At 49.1% G+C, this 24,162-nt stretch overlaps 2 protein-coding genes across 4 annotated transcripts; one reads left to right on the top strand and one right to left on the bottom strand.

Moving 5' to 3' along the window:
* Positions 1-4,063: 4,063 nt before the first annotated feature.
* RPL3L (ribosomal protein L3 like) lies at positions 4,064-18,071 on the bottom strand. 3 transcript variants are annotated; one of them, XM_065412192.1, is made up of 9 exons: positions 14,342-14,508; positions 13,547-13,715; positions 12,029-12,164; positions 9,207-9,393; positions 7,758-7,918; positions 7,250-7,351; positions 6,517-6,612; positions 5,958-6,077; positions 4,064-4,181 (listed from the first exon to the last, which is right to left on the bottom strand). In XM_065412192.1, exons 1-9 carry the CDS (start codon positions 14,379-14,381, stop codon positions 4,125-4,127), a joined length of 1,068 nt encoding a protein of 355 aa, XP_065268264.1. In that variant the 5' UTR covers positions 14,382-14,508; the 3' UTR covers positions 4,064-4,124. The 3 variants fall into 3 exon arrangements, with proteins under 3 accessions (XP_065268264.1, XP_065268263.1, XP_065268262.1); XM_065412191.1 differs by lacking the exons at positions 13,547-13,715; positions 14,342-14,508 and adding an exon at positions 18,037-18,071; XM_065412190.1 differs by lacking the exon at positions 7,250-7,351 and having other exon boundaries at positions 14,342-14,448.
* A 235-nt stretch (positions 18,072-18,306) lies between these two features.
* Positions 18,307-21,787, top strand: NDUFB10 (NADH:ubiquinone oxidoreductase subunit B10). The gene is made up of 4 exons (XM_065412163.1): positions 18,307-18,543; positions 19,702-19,840; positions 20,477-20,616; positions 21,486-21,787. Exons 1-4 carry the CDS (start codon positions 18,396-18,398, stop codon positions 21,590-21,592), a joined length of 534 nt encoding a protein of 177 aa, XP_065268235.1. The 5' UTR covers positions 18,307-18,395; the 3' UTR covers positions 21,593-21,787.
* Positions 21,788-24,162: the final 2,375 nt, after the last annotated feature.

The following is a 24,162-nucleotide window of genomic DNA, read 5'->3' as shown; positions in this document are numbered from 1 at the left end:
CCATGAAGGTAAATTTAATTACATTAGGGTCATTATTACCAATCGGTTCAGTTATATTCACCTCTTAGACCAGATCCTGTATACCACTTAGGACTAAATCAAGAATTGCCTCTCCCCTTGTGGGGTCCAGAGCTAGCTGCTCCAAGAAGCAGTCATTAATGGCGTCTAGAAATTTTACCTCTGCATCCCGTTGTGAGGTGACATGTTCCCAGTCAATATGGGCATAGTTGAAATCCCCCATTATTATTGGGTTTTTTGTTTTTGTAGCTTCTGTAATTTTCCCAGGGATTTCACAGTCACCATCACCATCTTAGTCATGTGGTCAGTAGAATATTCCTACTGCTATACTCTTACTGTTCAAGCATGGACTTTCTATCCATAGAGATGCTATGGTATTGTTTGATTTCTTTAAGATTTTTACTGTGTTTGACTCTATGCTTTCTTTCATATAGTGTCACTCCCCCACCAGCACGACCTGCTCAGTCATTCCTCTATATTTTGTACCCTGGTATTACTGTGTCCCATTGATTATCATTGTTCCACCAAGTTTCTGTTATGCCTATTATATCAATATCCTCATTTAATGCCAGGCACTCAAATTCACCGATTATATTATTTAGACTTCTTGCATTGATATACCAGCACTTATAAAATGTGTCCATATTTAGTTGTCTGCCTTCATGTGATGTAATTGAATGGGATTCTTTTTTATTTGACTGTTTCTCTTCCATTCCTACCTGTACTTTACCAACGTACTAGGATATAGAGTATCCCCTTTAATAAATCCACCCTCTCAAGGGATGTGTCTGTCCGAACCACATGGTCCTCCCCACCTGTCGGCTTCCCCCAGCCCTTAATTTACAAACTATTCCCAGCTTTGGCTATTTCCCAACTCTCCAATCTATGTACCTTGGTTTACTTGTGTGTAAAATGGGAATAATATTATTTCCTTACCTTTTATGGAGTGGACACGAAGTATTACTGACGACTTTGTGAAGTGGGTTGAAGTCCTCTGAACGGATCCAGGGCTATCTTCCCTCTTTCTGTGCTAGTATCACAGAGTTCAAACAGCGGCCTAACCTCGCACCATTCAGACTGGGAACAAGGCGTAAATTGGTAATGGTCAGAGTAATTAACCATGGGAACAATTTACGCAGGATCATGGTGGATTCTCCATCACTGACCATTTTTAAATCAAGATCGGATGTTTTTTTAGATCTGCTCTAGGAATTATTTGGGGGGAAGTCTCTGGTCTGTGTCCTACAGAAGGTCAGACTAGATGATCGTAATGATCCCTTCTGGCCTTAGAATCTATAAATCTATGATCATGGCTCTGAGGGGCCACGCTAGGGTGGACCCCTGTCATTCAAACACAAGGGAGAGGTTTTTGATTGCTCAGCGTTCCTTTTCGGAGAATAATGAGCCAATCTCCTCTCCTGTTCTCTGCTCATTTTGTTCTGTTCTATCCGGGTGCCAGCCCGGCGTGGGGCTCTGTAACGATTTGTGACAGGTGATGACGCTGTCCCAACCACGTTCACTTCTCATCGTCTCCAGCAAAGGCCTGTGACAGGCAGCGATGCAGACGGACAATGCTGCATCCTCAGGAGCCCCTGCAGCAGCAAAGTGCCTGCCTGCCTTCCCTTGTAATCAGCTGGGTAAAATGTCAGCTAGCGACAGTGCAGGAGGGAGCCAGAGCCCTCCCCCTACCTCCCTCCTGAGGCATGTGAACACAAATCGCTTTAGACTAGTCCTGCATGAAAGGACATCTCTCTCACCCTCCCAATCGGTACCAATGGGACCTTCCCCTCCTTCTGCAATTGGCACAATCCTGAGCCCCTGCTAACGGCCCCATCTCCCCATTTGTACAATGGATACTTCCCCCCTCCCTTGAGATCCAGGGATGAGTAGCTCATAGATCCATGGGGTTAGAAGGGACCATCTTGTCTTACCCCCTGCTAAGATGCAGGATTTGTTGGGTCTAAACCATCCAGGACAGATGCTATCCAGCCTCCTTTGGAAAACCTCCAGTGAAGGCGCTTCCACGACCTCCCGAGGCGTCTGCTCCATAGGCCGACTGTTCTTACGGTTAGGGAGTTTTTCCTGAGATTTAATCTAAATCTGCTGTGCTGTAGTTTGAACCCAACGCCTCTTGTCCTGCCCTCCATGGCAGGAGAGAACAACTTTTCTCCATCCTTTTTATGGCAGCCTTTCAAGTATCGGAAGACCGCTCTCATGTCCCCCCTTAATCTCCTCTTTTCCAAACTAAACACACCCTGTTCCTTCAGCCTTTGCTCATCTGGCTGCATTCCATCCCTTTGATCATCTTCGTCGCTCGCCTCTGGATCCTTTCCAGTTTCTCCACCTCCTTTCTATATCTTGGTGACCAAAATTGGACACAGTCCTCCAGCTGAGGCCTAACCAGCACCGAGTAGCACTGGGCAAGTGCGTTACTAGACTCCGCAGAGCATCTGGAGCTGGGGACGAGGCGTCCTGGGGAACTTCTTCCTCTCCACTGCTGCTGTCCAGGAAAAGCAGGTTCTTCAAGGAATTCATCTAGTTTCAACTTCCAGAAAAAAGTATCCCCTCCTTGTTGGACCCGTTTTTCTGGAAGTTGAAGCAAGACAAATCCAGACAGGAAATAAGGTGTACATTTTTAACAGTGAGGGTAATTAATCATTGAATACCTTACCAAGGGTCGTGGGGGAGTCTCCATCACTGGCAATTTTTCAATCAAGATTGGATGTTGTTCTAAAAGCTCTGCTCTAGGAATGATTGTGGGGACGTTTTCTGGCCTGGGTTATCCAGGAGGTCAGACTAGATGATCACAATAGTCCCTTAAGGCCTTGGAATGTGTGAATATGCAGTCCACTGAAGTCACAGGAAATGTACTTGCTTCCACTCAGGCTGAATTTTGACCCTGGTCACATACATAGACAAAGCCGTGGTGCATATTATCATGCTGAGCCAAATTCTGCTCTCAGATACATCAGTGTAAATCTGGAGTAGCGCCAGTGAGGTCAATGGAGTCACTCTGGATTCATAGATCACTGTAGTCAGAAGCAGACCGTGACTGATACTAGCGAATCAGACAGAGTAAAAATCCACTTCAATAGCCTTGTCTGACCCTTCCATCCTTCTGGCCTTGGAATCTATGAATCTATGAAAGATGTAATCATCCTGGCCAAACAAGGCAGGGCAGAACCAGCCTTGCTGACATGCCCGGGTTTTCCAGGCCTTACAGGATTCATCTGTGCCAGGTCTTCTTTTCCTTTCCTGGAACAGATGCCAAACACTGGGGCCTTGATCGGACAGGGATTTCTCCTGAGCACTGAGGAGGACGGGGAAGCCTGGTCAGATGGGGTCTCACCTGGGAGGGAAAAAGCAAAGGCAGCATGTCAGTTGCAGAAAAAGTCCCCCAGCTGGTGCTCCCGGTAGAGCAGGAGTGACTCTGACGTGCCTCTTCTGCAGCTTTCTGGAGGATTCCCCCCACTCCTGGCTGTGCCCAGCCTAGCAGGAAGGATGGGAGAACTCGATGACCTGAGGACAGGCTTTAGGCCCAAGTCTCCATCCATGGAAGTCGATAGCAAAACTCCCATTGACTTGAAAAAGGGTCAGTTAGCTAACGAACCCCAGAGCGGCCTCATTAGGCCCACCATAAACAGCCCTGCGTGGAGTGGCGCAGTCACCTCACTTCTGGGACCAGCCAGGTGTAAACGGCTTCTCCTTGCACTGCCAGCAGGGGTAGTGCACAACTGATGCCTTGTATCTCAGAGCGCCAATGGCCATTCCCTAGACAGCCCAAAAGAGTTAGAGGACAGGACCTAGGGGATGTTCCTGAGTCACAACAGACCCCTATACAGCTCAGCTAAGAAAAGGCATCTCCAGGTCTCACTGGACCAATTTCCCCCGTGACTGTCCTCTCGGCAGCCTGTGGATATCAATACATGGGGAGAAGACTCTGGGATTGACTGATACCAAACTCTCCTTACACCAGACACCGATAACAGAGGCTAGTTTAAGCTTATTAATAACGGCGCCAGAAGAAAGACAGAACGGCTGAGGCCTGGTTTGAAGTCCCTTTATTGGAGGTGCCAGGTTAAGGTGGCCATGTGTATTTCAATCCTCTACAATTCTTCCTGGGATTCTGGCTTCTCCTTCACCAGGTGTTTCTTCTGGGGGCCCTAAAACACAAGTGAAATGGTGAGAAGAAGAGATCCCATTGCCACAAGCTGATGAGTTCAAGATCCACATTACAAGCCTTCCCCAAGTGTTACCTAGAGAGGCAGTAGGTGAGCTGGAGGCTGTGGAATTTCTATTCAGACATGACCCCTTTTCACTGCACAAGGCTTGCAACACTAGCTGTTCACTTCTATTCCCTGGCTGCTAACTCTCAGCTCTCCTCCTGAACGGCAGCAGCTGTGTAGCTGTGGGCTCTAGAAACCCTCCGAACCCTGGAGGAATGGGGGTAATGAATTGCCCGTCCCTGAGCTGGCAGTTTGCTTAGCTGAGCAGCATGGAAAGCTGGCCTATGTGCTTCGAAGACTGGTTTGCTACTGAGCCCGGCAAGCTGGCCTGGGGTGATGGGGAAGATTGAATGGTAAAGTAATCATATTGATTACACTATTATAGCATCATGACTGTGACCGGCTAGATGAGGTTGTGTCAGGAGAATTTCCTATACAATCCCCTGTTTCAGGAGGTTGCATATGACAACTCCTTCTGAGCAGAATTTTGGAGCAGAAGGGGTTTCTGGTTTGGGTTACCATCAAGGGGATAGATTCTCAGCTGGTTAAATCGGCTGAGTCAATGAAGCTACACAGATTTACACCAGCTGAGGACAGGGTCCCAGCTCTTCTAGTTTACAAGAGTGGGAGGAAATGGTGGTTTTGGGGCTATTGTTTTGCTTCTGCCCAGCTAAATGTTACTGAATTAAATTAAAATGTGGGGAAGGTTCTGCAGCTTTAAAATAACAAGCTTAATGGAGCAGTCTTCCTGTGGCCACTTAAGACTTAATCAATGTCACCGTGCTGCCACCCTGGCCACTCGGAGGTGACAGCAGGGACAGAACTCTCATCTTCCTGCTCCAAAAGCTCAGCCCCCTAGCACATGAGCAAAAGGAGAATCTCCAGCAGTGGTTAGTGCAGAAGCTACAGCCCTATGCATTAACCTCCAGCCATCCCGAGAGTGATGTGAAGGGGTTTCATAGCCAGTCCTTCTTACCTGGAGAGAAGTTAAACACATGTGAAACTGACTAGCCTAGTAGTCAGTCGGCCAGATCCAAACCTGGTTTAAATCAGCATCGCACTATTGGAGCCAGGCTGATTCACACCGGCTGTGGATCTGGTCCACTTCGTATCTAGTCAATTTCACTTTCAGATTGCTACCACAGCACAAGGTGGTGGCGGGGTGGGGGGCAAACTCTATAAAGGAATGTCTGTCTGGTTTTTTGTTTATAAACCTGTTTCCGCTGGGATTTTTAAAAGGTACATGATTTGGGCATTGAAAAGCTTATTTACACAAAATCCCAAATATGAGGCCAAATCCGACCTGACCTTTTTCCTTTAAAAACATTAAAAGTTTAAGGCAATCCAACCAAATCAAAGAAATGTACAATTCGGAGCGAAAGACACCATATGTCCAACAAGATGCTGCCAATTTAACGGCTTGTTGAATGCATCCCACTGTGGGTGCAAACTGGCTGACCATATGGTGCATTATTTGCTGGCTTTGGCTGGCTTGTATGACTCTCTCAACCATCATGTTCCCTCCTTAGCATTGTTTCTGGCAGCTGAACTGCCTTTTATGCAAGACAGTCCTGTTCATTCGTTTGGTGGTCTTTATTTTCTGGGCCAGGCCCTCAGCTGGTGTTAATCGGAGCAGCTCCTTTGAAATCGATTGAGCTAGGTTAATTGACACCAGCTGAGAACCTGGCCCTTTGATTGAGAGAATTCACTCACCATGAAAGCTCTCTTCTCTTGAGCAGTCTGGAAGCAGCCGTGGCCAAACTTGGAAGTGGTATCAATGAACTTCAGTTCGATGGGTTCCAGAGCCCGACGGCTGCTGTGCCCCAGAAGGGACTGGAGAGGAAAAGTCACAACACATTAGGCTTATGTTTAACCAGAGATTTGAAAGCATGCTTTGATGTGAGTGGAGTTAAGACATTTCACGCATGTCCATCAGCCAATCACTCCAGCAACAGTGGTTTCCTCGGAGACACACCCAGAGTAGCATGACTTTGAGTGCCATTGCTTCTCAGTGCCCACTTGGAACTGAAACGAAGTAGCCGAGTGTGTCAGATCATGCAAGGATCGCTTCCAATGAACAGCAAAACAGTTCCTAAGGGAGACGAGACTGGCTGATCTGAAACTGGAAACACCGTTATCAGCGAGAATGGCCTGGCAACACACCTCTCTGGGAAATGGCCCCCTGGAAAATCACTACATGACTCACAAAGTCAGCTCCTTCCTTATGTGTGCGCAGCCTCAGCACTTAATTTCGAAGGGGGGAGGAGTTTACCTTTCTGAGAGTGAGCACACGTTTCTTAGTGCCCATGACGCAGCCCTTCAGCATGATGAAATCATTGTTGACTGCACCGTAGTGAGGAAATCCACCCTGTGGGGAAAGGCAGAGGTCAGGATTGCAGTAGTGAGATGTGTGGCTAACAGATATGCATCAGCAAGTGACATTTGCTATAGCAAAGCTGGGTATTTATTATTTAATTATTAATCATCCTAATTATTAACTAACCATTAATATGCTTTGCGCTTATCATACACAGCGCAGCCCGCCCGTGAGGTCTACAAAATACTATTATCATTTTACACGGGGACAAGCTGTCACCGAGGATAGAGCTGGCTGCAGTTTTTTGTTCAAAGCCATTTTTTAAAAAATGGGAAATTGACTTTTTGTCCAAACTGACATTTCCAACTTTGATGAGATTTTTCTGGGTTTTTGCTGACAAACCAGAAGCCTGTAAGGCAAAAACGCCAGCTGAAAACAATTGTTTGTTGTTGTTTTTTGGGTGTGGAAAAGCAAAACCTCTGCAGCTTTTCGTTACTAAAAAGAAAACAAAACAAAAAGGAAGACAATCAAAATTTGTGTGGCCAGAAAAAATATTTCCCAACCAGCTTTTCCCCAACAGAAACCATAAGTGACTTGCCCCAGGCCACGTCCCTGGACAGTGGCAGAGTCGGGAATGCAGGAGTCCCAGCTCCAGCCCCACCACTTCCTATTTCTTTAGCCCTTTTACCAGCGGCGTGATCATCTTCTCGGTGACGTCGTAGTTCGTCGCGGCGCTGTTCTTCACTATTTTGCCATCTTGTACGTGGACCCCACGGCCAATACGGTAAATCTGGGTGAGAGCCCAGGTTGAAATGGAGTTAATGGCTTTAGGCCACATTTGCAAACAAAGTGTCACAAACTGAGCACAAAAAGCAGAGATGCCGGGTTGGGACAAAACTCATAGGCTCATCTCAGATGTCGTCAGCAGGCAATGGATAGAGCACATCCCCGCCCCCAGGCACAGATCACTGGGTCTGGACGGTGCCTAGCACAATGGGGTCATGGTCAGTGACTCAGGCTCCCAGGCACTATGGTAATAAAAATAACCAATAACAATAACACCACCAAACGAAGCCCTAAATTCCCTCCTGCCCTGAAATTATGTGCATGACAGAGATAGGACAGGAGAGGGAAGGGAGCTCGAAAGAAGGAGAAGCTGCACTAGGCCCAAGGGAGGTGTCGCACCGGTGCCATACCTTCTTGTTGAGCTCCGTGCGATGGTGGTAGCCCTTCTGGCCAGCCCGGGCAATGGAGTAGCCCACCCGGGCTGGATGCCAGGCTCCAATGCAGGCGACTTTGCGTAAGCCTTTGTGAGTTTTCCTTGGGAGCTTCTTGGCATGCCAGCGGCTGGTCACCCCTAGGAAAGCAGGACAGGATGATGCTGTCAGAGGAGCCAAGGGGGACGGGTGCTGGTGCCTCAGAGCCAGAAATCAGAGCAAGTGTCTGTGGGTTTTGTCTTATGTTGCATCTCAAGTTATGAGAAGCCGGTGGGTCAGGTTGAGGCAAACAGCCATTTTCAGAATCAAGGGCCCATGGACAGAACTGTACTCGCTCCGCATTAAACTGACTGGACTATGGTGTGTCCTACACACACACACACACACACATACACTGGTTTTGTCAGCACTGAAATGACTTTTTGTCCTTATTTTGTTTACTTCAGATTACGGCAAGCCAAGTGCCCTTAGGGCTCCCATGGGACCTAAGCCCATAACTGATGACAGGGCATTTTGAACCAGGTAAATGGAACCAAATCTGCTAAAAAGAGAACAGACGTATGGGTACAAATCCAGCGACTCTTTGGTGTCCCTCATGAAATGAGTTGGGGGTCTCTTAGTCTGGCTGCTGCTCAGCCTACATCTCAAGGACGACCACCAATACTGGCACTAATTGTCCCCAACGTTGGTCGTTTTGGCTGTGAGGCCGAGGATGAAATGAGGGAATGAGAAATGAACTCCCCTCTTGTCCTCCGGAAGAGGATCCCCAGGACATGGAGGGATTGCCGTGTACAGTATGTGGGACAGCCGCACTACCACTGCCTCTGCTGTACCTGCTCTGGGAATAGGCATTTCACCGAAACTAAAAACAATGTTTTAAAGAAATGTACAGTCATAATAAACTGGAGTCTGTTCTCCTCTGGATGTCACACAAGGGGAAGCTTCTATGCATCAATGTTAATTATTCACAATGACGCATGGATTCTTCACTGTGTTTAATTGTGAATTACTATTAATTAGATGAGGTCAAGAAGCCGTGCCTTGACAATGACAGATTAGTAAATAATTACTATGAGTAATAATATTAAGTACTCAGCACTCGTATGGCTTTTTCATCCATAGATCTTGAAGCACTTGCCACAGCTGTCAGTGTCGCTATTCCCATTCTACAGATGGAGAAACTGAGGCACAGAGAGGGCAAGCGACTGGCTCAGGGCCACAGAGTGAGTTGATCTGAGCACTGGGATTATAATTTAGGTCTCCCGACTCACAGTCCTGTGCTCACTCCACTACAAAACAGCCTCCCCCAAGAGCATCAAGGAGGCCCCACAGCACAATGCCCTTGCAATGTGTAAGCACCCCTCTGCCCATCCTCCTCAGAGGATTCATGCCAAGCCCCATGGCAAAGGGCCCTCCCTCCCCCTGTACCTTTCATCCCGCGCCCCTTGGTCACCCCGATGACATCGATCGTTTCGTTCTGGCTGAAGACCGCGTGCACAGAGACCTGCTTCTCCAGCTTCTCGTGAGCCCAGTCCACCTTGTCGGCCACCGTCCCGCCGTTCAGCTGAATCTCCATCACGTGGGCCTTCTTCTGACGTAGAGGGAGCAGCTTCATCTGCATTGGGCAGCGAGGGCCAAGAAATGACACCAGGCCTGTGGGTGTGAACGTGTTCCCAGGGGCAATATCCCTGAGTGCTGGGAGGAGGATACAGGGCCCGCTTGGACCCAAGCGGGCTGTTTGCGGTTTAGTCTGCCTGCGTCTAGCTAATCTGTCTACCCAGGGGTACGTAAAGCACCCACTCACCGTGCTGTGTCCCCAGCAGCGAAGCCCAAGACATGGCATTTCAGGGTCTCTTGCTTTTATTATATCTCAGCATGGCTGCAGGCTCCTGGCTGGGGACGGGGAGAAGAGCACTCACAAGGGGGAGGGGGGGGTCCTTTCGCCCCGGGAAAGAGCGAGGCAAGGAGGTGGCACCTGGCTTTACTCTCCCGCCACCCCAGCCAGGCAGCAGCATGAACAGGACTCTGAGGGAGCTGCCTCCAGCGCCTGCAGCTTGGGGACAAGGCCTGAGAGAGAGAGAGGATGGAACCGAGAGAGGCAGAATCCGAGAGGGTCCTCCACAAACTAAACCCTGACGGGGAAAAATAACCCATCAAGCCTTGGTGTGACTGAGGCACATCCAGTGCACACACTCACTTGCTGAGCACACACACACCTTCACTAAGCATCCATCCCCATGTGTGTGCACACATCTATATATGCATGCGCACACAGCATATATGTACACACACACTCACTAAGCACACACACTCGCTAAGCACACACGCACACGCTCACTAAGCATATATCCCCCATGTGTGCACACATCTATATATGTACACATGCACACACAGCATATATGTACACACACACATACACTAAGCACACACAGTAAGCACACGTCTCCCATGTATGCACACACAGCATATATGTGTACACACACACACATACACTAAGGACACCCACCCTCCCACATGTACACACACTCTCACTAAGCACACACATAGCATACATGTGCACCCATGTGTACCCACACACACTAAACTCAAACACACACACACTTTCACTAAGCACACATGCACACACACTCGCCAAGTGCAAACACACACATTCTCACTGAACGCACCAACACATGCACACCAGGCATGGGTGCACGCACACACACACACACACTCACCCAGCATGCCATCAGGCTACGTGGTGATTGACACAAGCTGCATTTCTGTAGCATGAGTTATTACTAGTTCCTAGGAAGCAGGCCTTCCCCTTCCCCACCCACCATCAGAAACACGTGTTCACCTCCTGACCACTCTGCTACTATTGCTAGCTGAGACGCTGTTTCACGCTTAACTGGAATCCCAGAGAACAAAACGCTAAGACATGCCATGTGCACCCCCGACTAAGCAGGGCGTGGCTAGGAACAGAGCGACGCCCACCCTTCCGGGGCCAGCCGGGCACAGACATGGAAACTGGGCTCTGCAGAGAACCCTCTGAGCCCGGGGCTAGCTGGATGGATTTTAACAGGAGCTGAGCTGTGTGTCTCACTGGAGCTCACCAGCTGTGCAGCAGCTGCATGGATACGGCCACAGGGACAAACCCTCCAGCCCTGACTCGCAGGGGCAGTCCCACTGTCTCCAACGGGACTGTTCAGAGGCACACGTGCAGCAGACTGGGGGCTAGTCCGGCAGCGTTTTGTGCTTTCGGCCTGTATTTCCACCCACCGTGGGCGGCGTTCTCCTCTCCCTGGCCTCAGCAGCACTTGCCAGCCCCACCAATGCAGCTCAGATCGATGCAATCCCACAAATGGCCATGTGACCAGCCCTGGGCTCCCCGAGAAGATCCCCTCCTCACGCAGTGCTAGACGGCAGCGCTGCGGCGTCACATCACCTCCCAGCGCTGGTGTCGCATCCCACTTTTCAAAAATCAGCGGGTAGTGATGGCGGCAGCCCGGGCCTATCCGTGTCGTGTGGCCAGACACAACTTTAGACCTGCCGTGGCGAGCTGACAAGCCCGAACTAGCCCAAAGGGCCCTCGGGCCAGCCCAGATCCTCCTGGGCTCTGAGGAGTTGAGAGCTCCCTGAGGATCCCAATTCAAATAGCCCCTGAGTATCCAGTAGCTCTGGCATCTGGCAAGCCCTTCCCTGCGGCCAGGATCACAGGTTATTTTTACCCCATCACCTGACACCAGTGGCTAGCGTTACACCGTTCACTGAGGGGCTTGGGACCAATGCCTGCTTCCTCCCAACGAACTTGTGAGTGCCTCTGGCACTGCCCACTGCGAGCCCTGTGGCTTCTCCAGGGTCCCGAGCAGCAGCAAGGAGATGGAAAACCCCAGGCCCAACCCTTCCACAGCAGCCGGGGTGTCAGTGCCAGGCTCCTGGGCGAATCCCAGTGTAGAGACTTCCATTGTGCCCGTTGGATTCCCCCTTGCACTTTCAAATGGACGAGGTTGCTCTTTGATAAGTGGCTGCAACGTCAGCATGCACCTCCTGCAGCGTGCACATACCGCAGCTCCAGCACCCACTAACCCGCCTGCCACTCCAAATCCCGCACCAGTGACAAGAGGCCCCAGCCGACAAGACCCTCCATTCCCCCCCAGTGATGAGAAGTGCCCCGATTCCCACCTGCTAGTTGCTCTCGGCTTCCAAGCCCTCGCCCCACTCCAACAGGCTATTGGGATCAAGCCCCACACCCTGTGTGAAGTTCTGACCTGAGTGTGGACGATGACTCGAATGACCTTGCAGTACTTCTTCATGGCTGCAAAATCCTTCTCTAGCTGTTTCTTCCCATCCTTGTCCTGCCACTTTTTGCAGTACTTGGTGAAGGCCTTCTTCTTGCTCTTGTGCCTAAGGACAGGAGCCTTTTAATTATGCTGGAGACTGGAATAATGAAGCACCGAATCTCAGAAACACAGTACAACATGTGTGACAAGGTTGCTTAACGGAGGGAGGGATAGCTTAGTGGTTTGAGCATTGGCCTGCTAAACCCAGGGTTGTGAGTTCAATCCTTGAGGGGGCCACTTAGGGATCTGGGGCAAAAATCACTACTTGGTCCTGCTAGTGAAGGCAGGGGGCTGGACTCAATGACCTTTCAAGGTCCCTTCCAGCTCTATGAGATAGGTATATCTCCATCTATTATTAAGGCATGCTATTGGAAGCATCATGCATCCATCATTGCACCAAGCTGAGGTGAGCAAATGCAATACACACAAGACCATTAGAGGGAGCTCAGAGGAGGAAATGGTGGAAGGACATTAATGGACCAACAACACTTGCAATTCTGGCAGCTTTTTGTATAGTGAATCCAGTTGACACCCACTGATTTGCTCAGTTGACACCCACTGATTTGCTCACTTAGGCCTGATCCACACTAACCCCCCACTTCGAACTAAGATACGCAACTTCAGCTACGTTAATAACGTAGCTGAAGTCGAAGTACCTTAGTTCAAACTTACCGCGGGTCCAGACGCGGCAGGCAGGCTCCCCCGTTGACTCCGTGTACCGGCGTCGACGGCGAGCACTTCCGGGATCGATTTATCACGTCTAGACAAGATGCAATAAATCGATCCCAGAAGATCGATTGCTTACCGCCAGACCCAGAGGTAAGTATAGACGTACCCTTAGTGACATCAAAATACAACAGCAAAAATAGAGCTAAATGGAAATGAGACAAAACAGTCTCTCTATTGAGGATCAGGGACATTTTAGGGGTCAGATAGAAGGCATGGCTACACAGCCATAAGTTTACTCAATTACAAAGACTCAAGCGATCACTTTCCCCACTGCTGCTCCAAAATTTGGGGAGTCAATCTCTACAAAGGTGCCGAAGGGCCACGGGCTAGATTTTGCTTTAATTTGCACCCCCGTAAAACTGGAATTACTCTATCAGTAGAGTTACTTTGATGAACCAATTACAATGGTGAGCAGAAGCTGGCCTCAGCTACGCAATGTATAATTGACCTGTGGAACTCACTGCCACATCACCGAGACAAATAACTCAGTACTATTATTACGTGAACCAGAAATTTGTGCGCACACGTTCTTATTCACAGTAGCCAAAATGGTCGTGTCGTGCAGCTGTGCGCAATTAAACAGCTGCTGCATTTCACCCCCGAGTGAAGGATTCCAATGTGGAGACATTACGAAGAGCCTCTTGTGGCTAACGTGGGGGTGGGGAAAGGCGACGCTGTTACAATTGCCAGGAAACCCATGCGCCGAGAGATTCTTACCAGTTCTTGTAGAAGCGGCGTCTGCACTCATCGCTGAGGTGCTCAGCAAAAATGGTCCTGAAATTTCTCAGGCCCCTGGGAGTGTCTATGTATCCCACAAGCCCAACCACTACCAGGGGTGGGGTCTCCACTATTGTGACTGCTTCCACCTCTTCCCTCTTGGAAAGCTCTGAAATCAAAGGGTGTAGCAGTGAAGTCAATGGGAGCTGACTATGCTCAGTTCTCACAGGACCAGGTTCTTTCAGGGGAGCCGTGGGTGGCCAGTAATTCTCTTAATTAGATACCCAAGTTCCTGGTGCCCAATGCACCTTCAACTACATCGTGTCCCAGCAGAGGGCAACTGTCTATTGGTGTCTCCGCCTTTTATAAAGGCAAATTAACTTAGAGCAGATTGGGATGCCAGTTGCACTGAACTGGAGACCTACCTTTGTCTACTGCTCAGAAAGCAACAGTACACAACGTCCCCACCTAAACCCTGGGACCCCATGCAGAGTATGAGGGAAGTTATCCCTCCATGGGCTATTCACTGCTTGGCTTCTCTGCCAACAGGGAGCTAACTAATACCAGCTGTGCTGGTGACCTTATGATGTAAGGTAGGAATTGCACTGAGAACGTCTAAACAGCTGCCAGATGATTTTTGGTCATTGGTGAACTGCCATTTCAAATCCAGGCTAAGCTAGAGCTCCATAACCCATTCCCAATCCCCATGAGCTATCCATCCCAGCCGGCCATAAGAGACTTTTCCCTCTATCCTTCCCTGGACTCAAACTAGCTGATTCAATCAAAGCCTCTTACTCAGTCCTGGCCTGTGAACTTCTCGTAGGATGTGCGTCATGCCAGCTTTGTAGCCCAGAAAGGCTGTCAGGTGGACTGGCTTGCTGGGATCATCCTTGGGCCAGGTCTTCACCTTCCCGCGGTGACGCCGGCTTCTCTTATGAGGGAGGAAGCCCAGGTGGCCATGCCTGGGAGCTGAAAACTTGCGATGGGACTGGGGGAAGGCAAGAAACAAAAAGGATTCAGTTTTACCTTCAAACCCAGAAGGCTATGGGCCTGAGGCAATGCTGATTGAAGACAATGGGAAGGAATCCTTGGACTTCAGTTAGATCGGCTCTATGTATATTACAGATTTCAGGACAGCAGCTTGTTACATCAGGCCCATCTGCTATAAGATGTTTAGAAATAAAAAAGGAATTATATGAATTACGAAGGCCATTATGTATCTCGCCGATGGATGCATAATCTCAAAGTCTTCTCAGACCTGAGAGAGGAAATTCACAAATAATTTTTTCCTCTATTTCCAATAACAGAGCAAAAGATCTCCCTAAAGGGACAGATTTTATTTAAGTTTATAAATGTAGTCCCCATCCTTTGCATCAAAGCATTCGAGTCTCTGTGAAAACTGCTGATGAGGATTTGCTAAATAAAACATCTTGACTAAAATTGTCCTTCTTTCTGCTAAGAGAAGCACAATGTTTTCCAGATTTGCCCCACTTTGGCGTTCATTATTATTCTTAATATGTGTCACGGCCACACATAGAGGGCCCAGTCAGGGTTTGTACAGCATTGTGTTCAGTGCTGCACAAACCCAGAGTGAAAGCTAGGCCCTGCCTTGATAGCCGTACATTCTCATCCAGACAAGTCACAACCTATGGAGGTAACTAACAACTGGAAGAAATGGGGGAGGGTGGACAAAGGAAACCATAATAAGAACATGCCACATATACAGGCCAAATATAATTATGAGAATTAACTAGAAAAGTCACAATCATGAACTCAACCTGTGCATAACAACCACTACCACCTTGGAGAAAGTTGGACAAATTCCTACAATAGCAGCATAAAGTCGAGGTTAAGGGAATCAGCCCAGCAGCAAAGGAGTAAATTTACACTCACTACAACTCCCTCTTGTTTATTCAGTAATTCCAGTACCAGATTTCCCTTTCCCCTAAACTTATTCTCCAGCCCAAAGTGGAACTGATTGTTGATTTCAAGCCAGTTTCAAATGTGCTTGTTTAATCTGCCGAATGAATATCTCAAGCCCATTAAATGTTCTACCCTACAAGCTATAAGACATTAACATGGAACGTTACAGACCATGGGACGTCTTCAGCACAGGTCAGCAGCACAACGAGGCAGTCACCAAGTGCCTCTACAGTCTAATACCTAAGATGTTTATCAGTCTGAAGACACAAATTTAGCTGCTGGCTTCATTCAATGCTATATTCATTTCATACTCAGAGTCAGATCCTGGCAGATTTGCTAACAACAGTTGTGATGTGGTAAAGGTCAATTGCCAGTGTCTCAATTTACCACAGAAACAAATTGAACATGAATGGAGGGAATTACAATTGCTACCTACAGCACAATATATGAAGACAATATTCTGCCCTCACTTATACCTAAGCAACCCCATCACTTCCAGCTAGATAACTACATGCCTAATTAACTACCTCCAGAGTTTTTTTTCTCATGCATGCCTGCCCTGCTGGCAACTCCCCAAGGGCAGGGGCCTAGGCCAGGTATTCCCAAAGGGGATGTTATGATTGCTTTGTAACCCCGGGGCAGGGAAGAATTCCCCTCCTCTCAGTAGTGTGATTTCCTGTACTTAGCAGCACTATATTTAGAACTACTGTATCACTAAAGGGCAGTCAACATATTCTGTGTATATACTGCTACATAAAATGGCCAAATCCTGAGCTCAGACCCCGATCCTGCAACAAGCTCCATGCAGGTGGATCCCTGAGCCCACGCAGAGCTCATCACAAGACTGGGGCTTTCAATTCATACTCAGGCCAAACTCATCCATTTCACTAGGTACGAACAGAGTAAAAATCTCAGGGTCCCCTCCCACCCACCAGCCCTGTATTGTCTCCTGTGCTCTGTTCCGCCCAAATGATGAGGGCTTTCACCACTCCACTTTAGAGAGACTATTCCACACACAAACAGATCGCATGGCAGGGAAGCTTTTCCTCATATCTCTTTATCCCTTTCACTGTGCAACACTGACACAGTGTCTATTCAACAGCAGTAGCATTTCTTTAAGTGATGATATTTCATTAGACCTATCCAGAGAGGACATAACTGGTGCATTGCCCAGCACTGGTGCTGTGCTTTAGCTCAAGTAACTAGCTGTGCAGTAAGAAAGAGGTTAAAATCTATCAGTAAAGTATAATTTAATAGCCCTTGTTTGTTTTTATTCACTTCAGTTACTTGGGATCTGGTTAGTCCTTTACTTCAGGTCTTCCATAGCCACACCGTCTTACCTATCCGGAGACTAACAGGATCTGACAGGATATGTAACAGTTAATATTATCACCCATCTCTATGAAAATCAAGACTGTCCTGATTTTCAATTATTTTTCCTGGACCCACAAACAGCAGCTCACAGAGTTCTCCAAAATATCCCATCTTTGAGCAGCAGTGGGGTGGATTGGGGGGGCAGGGAATATGCAAATACAATCCCTTCTTTCTTGTAGGTCAGTACCATGTTGTGCTGGTACTTGCACTAAATGAAGATTTTAAAAAGAGAGGGAAATTGGCTGTCTGATAGGATGCCACCCGGCCTAGATTTTTTCCTCTTTTTTTACTAGCTTGGCTGAGGTTTGCATTTGCACGAAAACCAGTTAAAGCTCGACCGATGCCAGATCTTATATCCAGCTAAAGCATTACTACAGGTCGCTGCGGGATTGCCCACTGTTTGTCTTCAAGGGCCTGATCCTGCCCCCTTTGACATCTAAAGGAATTTTGTCCTCGACTTCAATGAGAGCACAAGCCTTCCCCCTCCCAAAAGCTACAGAACCACTTAACCGGGGGCCTATCCTTTTTCTCTTTTGAAAAGGTGGCAGGATTACAACACGCAGGGCTGCGTGTGCCCGTGTTTTTGAACGCAGCAGTGCACTCTGCTCGGCGGGATCGCGCAGGGTGCCTGTGTGGGGTTGCCACAAGGGGCGAGCCAGGGGAGTCAGTGCTGTGGACTGGGACTCAGGACTCCGGGGTTCCACTCCTGGCTCTCAGAGCAATCAAAGGCAGAAATGGAGCCCTAGATGCCCAACAGGCAGAGTCAGGTTTCCTGAGCTTGTTTCTGCCCCTGGGGGGGAGTCAGAGCAGGGCTTGTGGAGTTTGTGCCAGGGGGGCTAATAGGTGGTAGGCTCCTGGGTCCCCTGGGGCTAGTGCTGCTGGAAGGAGCCCTGGGGGCGATTCCCTAGGGTGGCCAAACTCTATTCGAATGGGGGGCAGAGAGGTGGGGGAGGGGAGGTACCAGGCTCGCCGGGGGGGGGGGGGGGTCGGTTCGAGGCTGGGAAGGGGGTCCCAGGGATACTGACCCGTTCCAGCCCGTCTGGATCCCGCTCTCGCCCCCTCCCCTGGGGCTGCAGGAGTTTACGTGCCCCCCCCCTTAGGAAGGAGCGAGGGGTGCATGGGGCGGGGACACCATTTGCGGGGGGGAGGCAGTTGCCCCTCAGCCCCCCTTGCCAGGCTCTATAATCACATACCGCGTGCTACATGCTGACCCCCCTCCCCGGGCAGAGGCTGCCGCGGCCCCCAGAGGCGGCGTTCTCCACTTTACCCCTCCCCCAGGCTCGCGGAGAGTCCGGAGCATCAGGCTGTAACGACCGGAACTACATATCCCAGGGGGCATCGGGGGACACGTGGCGCTGCGCATGCGTATTGGCGGGCCCCCGTTTTCTGCCCCGGAAACGAGACTCTCGAAGCGCAGCGCGGCAGGACGCTACCCGGGTTGCGCATGCGTCACCTTTGACCTTTGCCCCCACCTGACCCCCCTTCCAGCTTTTGTAGGTGGTCGCCATCTTGTCCGGGCCGGCGGTGAAGGAGAATCCGCTGCTGTGTCGCGATGCCGGACGACTGGGACCCGGAGGTGTACAAGAGCCCGCCGAGCCGCACCCCCATCCCCGAGAAGCGGTCGTCGCTGCCTAACCCGGTTACTATCGTCGAGACCCTCTTCTACTACAGCGTCGACGCGCCGGTCACCTTGTTCCGAGGTAGCGGGCCGGGCCCCCGGCTGCTCCCCGGGCAGCACCCGCGCCCTGCCCCGCTGTGTGGATCGCCCCCCCTGCAGCCGCGCGGGGGTCGGTGCAGGGGGGGCCTTCCCCGCCCCCAGCCGTGCCCCCTGTGGCCCATCCCCGTGGAGCTAGGCCTAGCCCCGGGGCACGCCCCTGACCTGCTGTGGGGCAGGGCTTCGGGCTGCACGCCAGGGTCTGGGTTCACCCCGACCCCGTGCTGGGTCCCAGCCGCCTCAGGGAGCCCCTCGGGCACCTCTCCCTGCCTGACAGCGCCTAAGCAGAGGCTGTGGGAACAGCCAGCTGACCTGTTGCTGCCAGAGTGTCACGGGGGACCGTCCCCTCCGAGCTCCCTCAGAGCCACGTGCGATGGCTTATTGTCACCTGTTCTGTCCATTGCCTCTGGGGCACCTGTCAGAAGACAGGATACCGGGCTGGATGGATCACTGATCTAACCCAGTATGGCCGTTCTTATGATCTGCCCAGGACGGGGCTTGGCGCTCCGGGGATGTGTCCCACTCCCGTCTGGCGGAACTGCCCGGTACCAGGTTGCTTTCAGTGCCATGTGCTCTCTGGAGACTCTCCCCCGGGGTAGGCACTGACTCCTTATCGCTTTTTGATGGAGAGTCATTTATCACTTCTGATAACATGAGGAACGCTGGTCTCCCTTCCCTGGTTAGTTTTGAACTCTGTGATAGAAAATATCAGGCTAATAACCCAGAGGGCAAGTGACTTGCCTGATCTTGTGAAGCTTAGACATCATAGTGTAGCGTTTACTGTATTTCCATAGGGTTACAGCTTGGCATTCTCTCTGTAGAGTTAGTTCTGGAAAGTGAGGGCAGGTGGACATGCACCTGATATTATCAATCATTCCTGCCCAGTCAGTGGCACATAGGCTGTATAGAAAGTAACTCAAGATTTTGTTGCAGAACAAAATACATATTGCAAAATTCCTTTCATTTTTATTTTCCAAGTCACCCAGTACACGTTAGGTTATGGAGACAATTTGTGTCATGTGTCCTGTATGCTTTCCATCCTAAACAAGAACTGTACCCTGCCCAGTAGTTGTTTTAGTTGGTTCTGTCCATCTCTTTGATTAGTACCTTGAAGATGCATGAATGTGGTGGTTGACTCTTGCAGAATGGATGGAACGCCAACATGCGAAGAGAAGATCTTATTACTATCATCGGAATTACACCCGTGTGCCGGATCTGACTGAGTGCTTGGAGGATGACTATGTATGCTTCTTTGAAGCTGAGGCGCAGTGGAGGAGGGACATGTATGTATATCTACAGCATAGCTGTAATGATTTTGTAGCCTTATTCAGTTGAAGAAAACCAGTAGAGCACAGTATTTTTTTTTTTCTGGCAGTAGATTGCTTGGGATTGGTATGCAGCTTTCATGTGGTTTGAAGCTGCAAAATCATAATAGATTTCCCCCCCCCGTGAAAGTTTAGAAGCCTGTTCCTGATTCAATCATCGCTTGTCACTGTAGATACTCCACACTGAGGTTTCCCCTAGCTCCTGCTCCAATTTAGGAAGCTTCTCTTCTGCTAGTAGCAAAGCCAATAAGCTTCCTTAGAAGCTTATTTCAAATACTGGGCAGCTTCTGGTGTTCCTCTATCCCTGACAGAGTTCCAAGTATCTTTTCTGCAGCATGCCTGAGTTGGGCTCTGAGTAGAACCCAAAAATCACTACTGATTCTCCTTCTCTGTTGCCACTACATATGGCATTGCTGCCAAGCCCCTGCGGCTTGATTTTGCTTAGTTGTGCCTTTTAATTGTATCCCATATTAAAGCAGCTAATAAAATGGTCTCTTCTATCCAGAATGTAACTTATTACACTCTCCAGCTGCGGGAAGTTATTGCCACTGCTGCAGTCACACTGATCGATCGATCTCTCTCTCTCACACACAGGAAAGTTGATCAGGAAATTGTGAAGATAATTCTGGAAAGGGTAGAAGTTTGCCAGACCAGGGAAGGACCTAACTTCCGTCAGAACTGTGCAAAGGAGATGGAGCAGTTTGCTCAGGTTGCTCAAGCCTATCAAGATAGATGTGAGTAAGGCCAACTAAGGCCTCTTAATTTATTTGAAAAATGTTCAGGTTTGACTGTGGCATGACTTGTGGGGGAGAGCAGGAGAGGATGTCTAATATCCTAAACCTAACCTAAAGATTTGGAGACTGGTGTCCTCCTGAAAGAGGGGCCATAGAGTAACTCTCTTTGATAAGTGCTCAGAAAGGAACTGTGGCTATGCTTTGTTCAGAGCAGGGGTGGGCAAACTATGGCGGCCTGTGGGATTGCCACCCCTGTGGTGCCACGGGCCCCGTGCTGCTCCGGGAAGCAGCCGGCACCACGTCCCTGCGGCGGGGAAGAAGAGGGCTCCTCACGCTGCTCTTGCCTGTGGGTGCCTCCCCTGGAACTCTCATTGGCCGTGGTTCCATTCCCAGCCAATTGGAGCTTTGGGGGAGGTACCTACAGGCAAGAGCAGTGTGTGGAGCCCTCTTCCCCCCCCTCCCCAGAGCGGTGCAGGGCCGAGGACAGGGCAGACGGAGCCTGCCCCGGCCCCAGTGTGCACCACTGCCATCCTGGAGCTGCTCCAGGTAAGCGGCGCCGGGCTGGAGCCTGCACCCCTCGTGCACCCTGCCCCCCAACTCCATGCCCTGAGCCCCCTGCTGCACCCCACACCCCTTGTCCTGAGCACCTTCCTGCACACCATGCCCCAGCCCTACATTCATGGCTCAGCATACAATTTCCCCACCCAGATGTCACTCTTGGGCCAAAAAGTTTGCCCACCCCGGTTCAGAGGATGGAACTGTAATGAAGGGGGGGGGTGTATTTATAACCTTGTTAAAGTCTTCAGTGGGGCATCAAGCTAAAGGGCCTGATTGAACACTTCACAGCATTTCTTCTCATCTTGTTTTAGATGCTGATCTTGGTGCCCATGGAAATGCTAGAAAATGTTTAATGAAGCAGAAACACAGAATGATTGCAGAAAGAAAAGCACAAGCACAAGCAGAAGCAAAAAACTAAGCTCAAATCCTCAATGCATAGTATTTGAAGTTTAAGGTTTGAATACTGTATTGTGATAGGTTTCAGAGTGGTAGCTGTGTTACTTCTCATTGTATTATGTGAATCTTCCAATGTACCTGGATGCTGAGGCTTTTATGAGTTGTATTACTCAACTGTACAATAAAGCATTTGCAGAGGACATCTCTGCCAAATAACTAGGTTCTAGGGCTTATGATGCTGTCAGCCTTGCTAAGAGATGAATGTATTAGAACTATCAATGCCACTTTGTAAAGAAATACAAGCAAAAACATTGGCAGTACTCATCCTTGCACTGCAGAACACAGCAGTGTTCCCTTATCAGCATAGTCATGCACACTACTAGAAAAAGTGCTCTGGCCAGCAGACTGCAAGCAAAATTGTTCATCTTTATAAACGAAGCAGGAAGACTTCCCTTGGTTTGGCATGAAAGCTTGAACTAAGATTATCTGAGATTGACTCATAGACTTTAAGGTCAGAAGGGACCATTATGATCATCTAGTCTGACCTCCCGCATGATGCAGGCCACAAAAGCTGACCCACCCACTCCTGGAATAATTCTCTCCCTTGACTCAGCTGTTGAAGTCCCCAAATCATGATTTAAAGACTTCAAGTCGCAGAGAATCCTCCAGCAAGCGACCCCTGCCCCATGCTGCGGAGGAAGGCGAAAAACCTCCAGGGTCTCTGCCAATTTACCCTGGAGGAAAATTCCTTCCCGACCCCAAATATGGCGATCAGCAGAACCCTGAGCATGCGGGCAAGATTCTCCAGCCAGACCCGCATTGACCATTGATACTAATTACCTGCGATGGCATGTTATTGACCTATTGACTAAAATCACGTTATCCCATCAAACCATCCCCTCCATAAACTTATCAAGCTTAATCTTCAAGCCAGAGCGGTCTTTTGCCCCCACTGTTTCCCTCGGAAGGCTGTTCCAGAACTTCACCCCTCTGACGGTTAGAAACCGTCATCTAATTTCAAGCCTAAACTTCCCGACGGCCAGTTTATATCCATTTGTTCTTGTGTCCTCATTAGTACTGAGCTGAAATAATTCCTCTCCCTCCCTGGTATTTATCCCTCTGATATATTTAAAGAGAGCAATCATATCCCCCCTCAGCCTTCTTTTGGTTAGGGTAAACAAACCTAGCTCCTTGAGTCTCTTTTCATATGACAGGTTTTCCATTCCTCGGATCATCCTAGTGGCCCTTCTCTGTACCCGTTCCAGTTTGAGTTCATCCTTTTTAAACATGGGAGACCAGAACTGCACACAGTACTCCAAATGAGGTCTCACCAGTGCCTTGTATAACGGAAGCAGCACCTCCTTATCCCTACTAGAAATACCTTGCCTAATGCATCCCAAGACCGCATTAGCTTTTTTCACGGCCACGTCACATTGCCGACTCATAGTCATCCTGTGATCAACCAGGACTCCGAGGTCCTTCTCATCCGTTACTTCCAACCGATGCGTCCCCAGCTTATAACTAAAATTCTTGTTAGTCATCCCTAAATGTATCACCTTACACTTCTCACTATTAAATTTCATCCTATTACTATTACTCCAGTTTACAAGGTCATCCAAGTCTCCCTGCAGGATATCCCAATCCTTCTCCGAATTGGCAATACCTCCCAACTTCGTGTCATCCGCAAACTTTATCAGCCCACTTCTACATTTGGTTCCGAGGTCAGTAATAAATAGATTAAATAAAATCCGACCCAAAACCGAACCTTGAGGAACTCCACTGGTAACCTCCCTCCAACCTGACAGTTCACCTTTCAGTACGACCCGCTGCAGTCTCCCCTTTAACCAGTTCTTTATCCACCTCTGGATTTTCATATCGATCCCCATCTTTTCCAATGTAACCAATAATTCCTCATGCCGTACCGTATCAAACGCTTTACTGAAATCGAGGTATATTAGATCCACCGCATTTCCTTTATCTAAAAAATCTGTTACTTTCTCAAAGAAGGAGATCAGGTTGGTTTGGCACGATCTGCCTTTCGTAAAACCATGTTGTAATTTGTCCCAATTGCCATTGACCTCAAGGTCCTTAACTACTTTCTCCTTCAAAATTTTTTCCAAGACCTTGCATATTACAGATGTTAAACTAACAGGCCTGTAGTTACCTGGGTCACTTTTTTTTCCCCTTCTTGAAAATAGGAACCACATTAGCTATTCTCCAATCCAACGGTACCACCCCCAAGTTTACAGATTCATTAAAAATTATCGCTAACAGGCTTGCAATTTCTCGCGCCAGTTCCTTTAATACTCTCAGATGAAGATCATCCGGTCCGCCTGATTTAGTCCCGTTAAGCTGTTCGAGTTTGGCTTCTACCTCGGATACGGTAATGTCAACCCCCCCTCTATTCCCCTCTGTCACGCTGCCTCTATTCCTAAACCCTTCATTAGCCTCATTAAAGACCGAATGCAAAATATTCGTTTAGATATTGTGCCATGCCTAGATTATCCTTAATCTCCACTCCATCTACAGTCTTCAGCGGTCCCACTTCTTCTTTCTTTTTTTCTTCCTATTTACATGGCTATAAAACCTCTT

The sequence above is a fragment of the Emys orbicularis genome, chromosome 10 (genome assembly GCF_028017835.1).
Source record: "Emys orbicularis isolate rEmyOrb1 chromosome 10, rEmyOrb1.hap1, whole genome shotgun sequence".
Lineage (NCBI taxonomy): Eukaryota > Metazoa > Chordata > Testudines > Emydidae > Emys > Emys orbicularis.
Note: the sequence above shows the minus strand (reverse complement) of the source record. Positions and strands in the feature narration are given on the sequence as shown.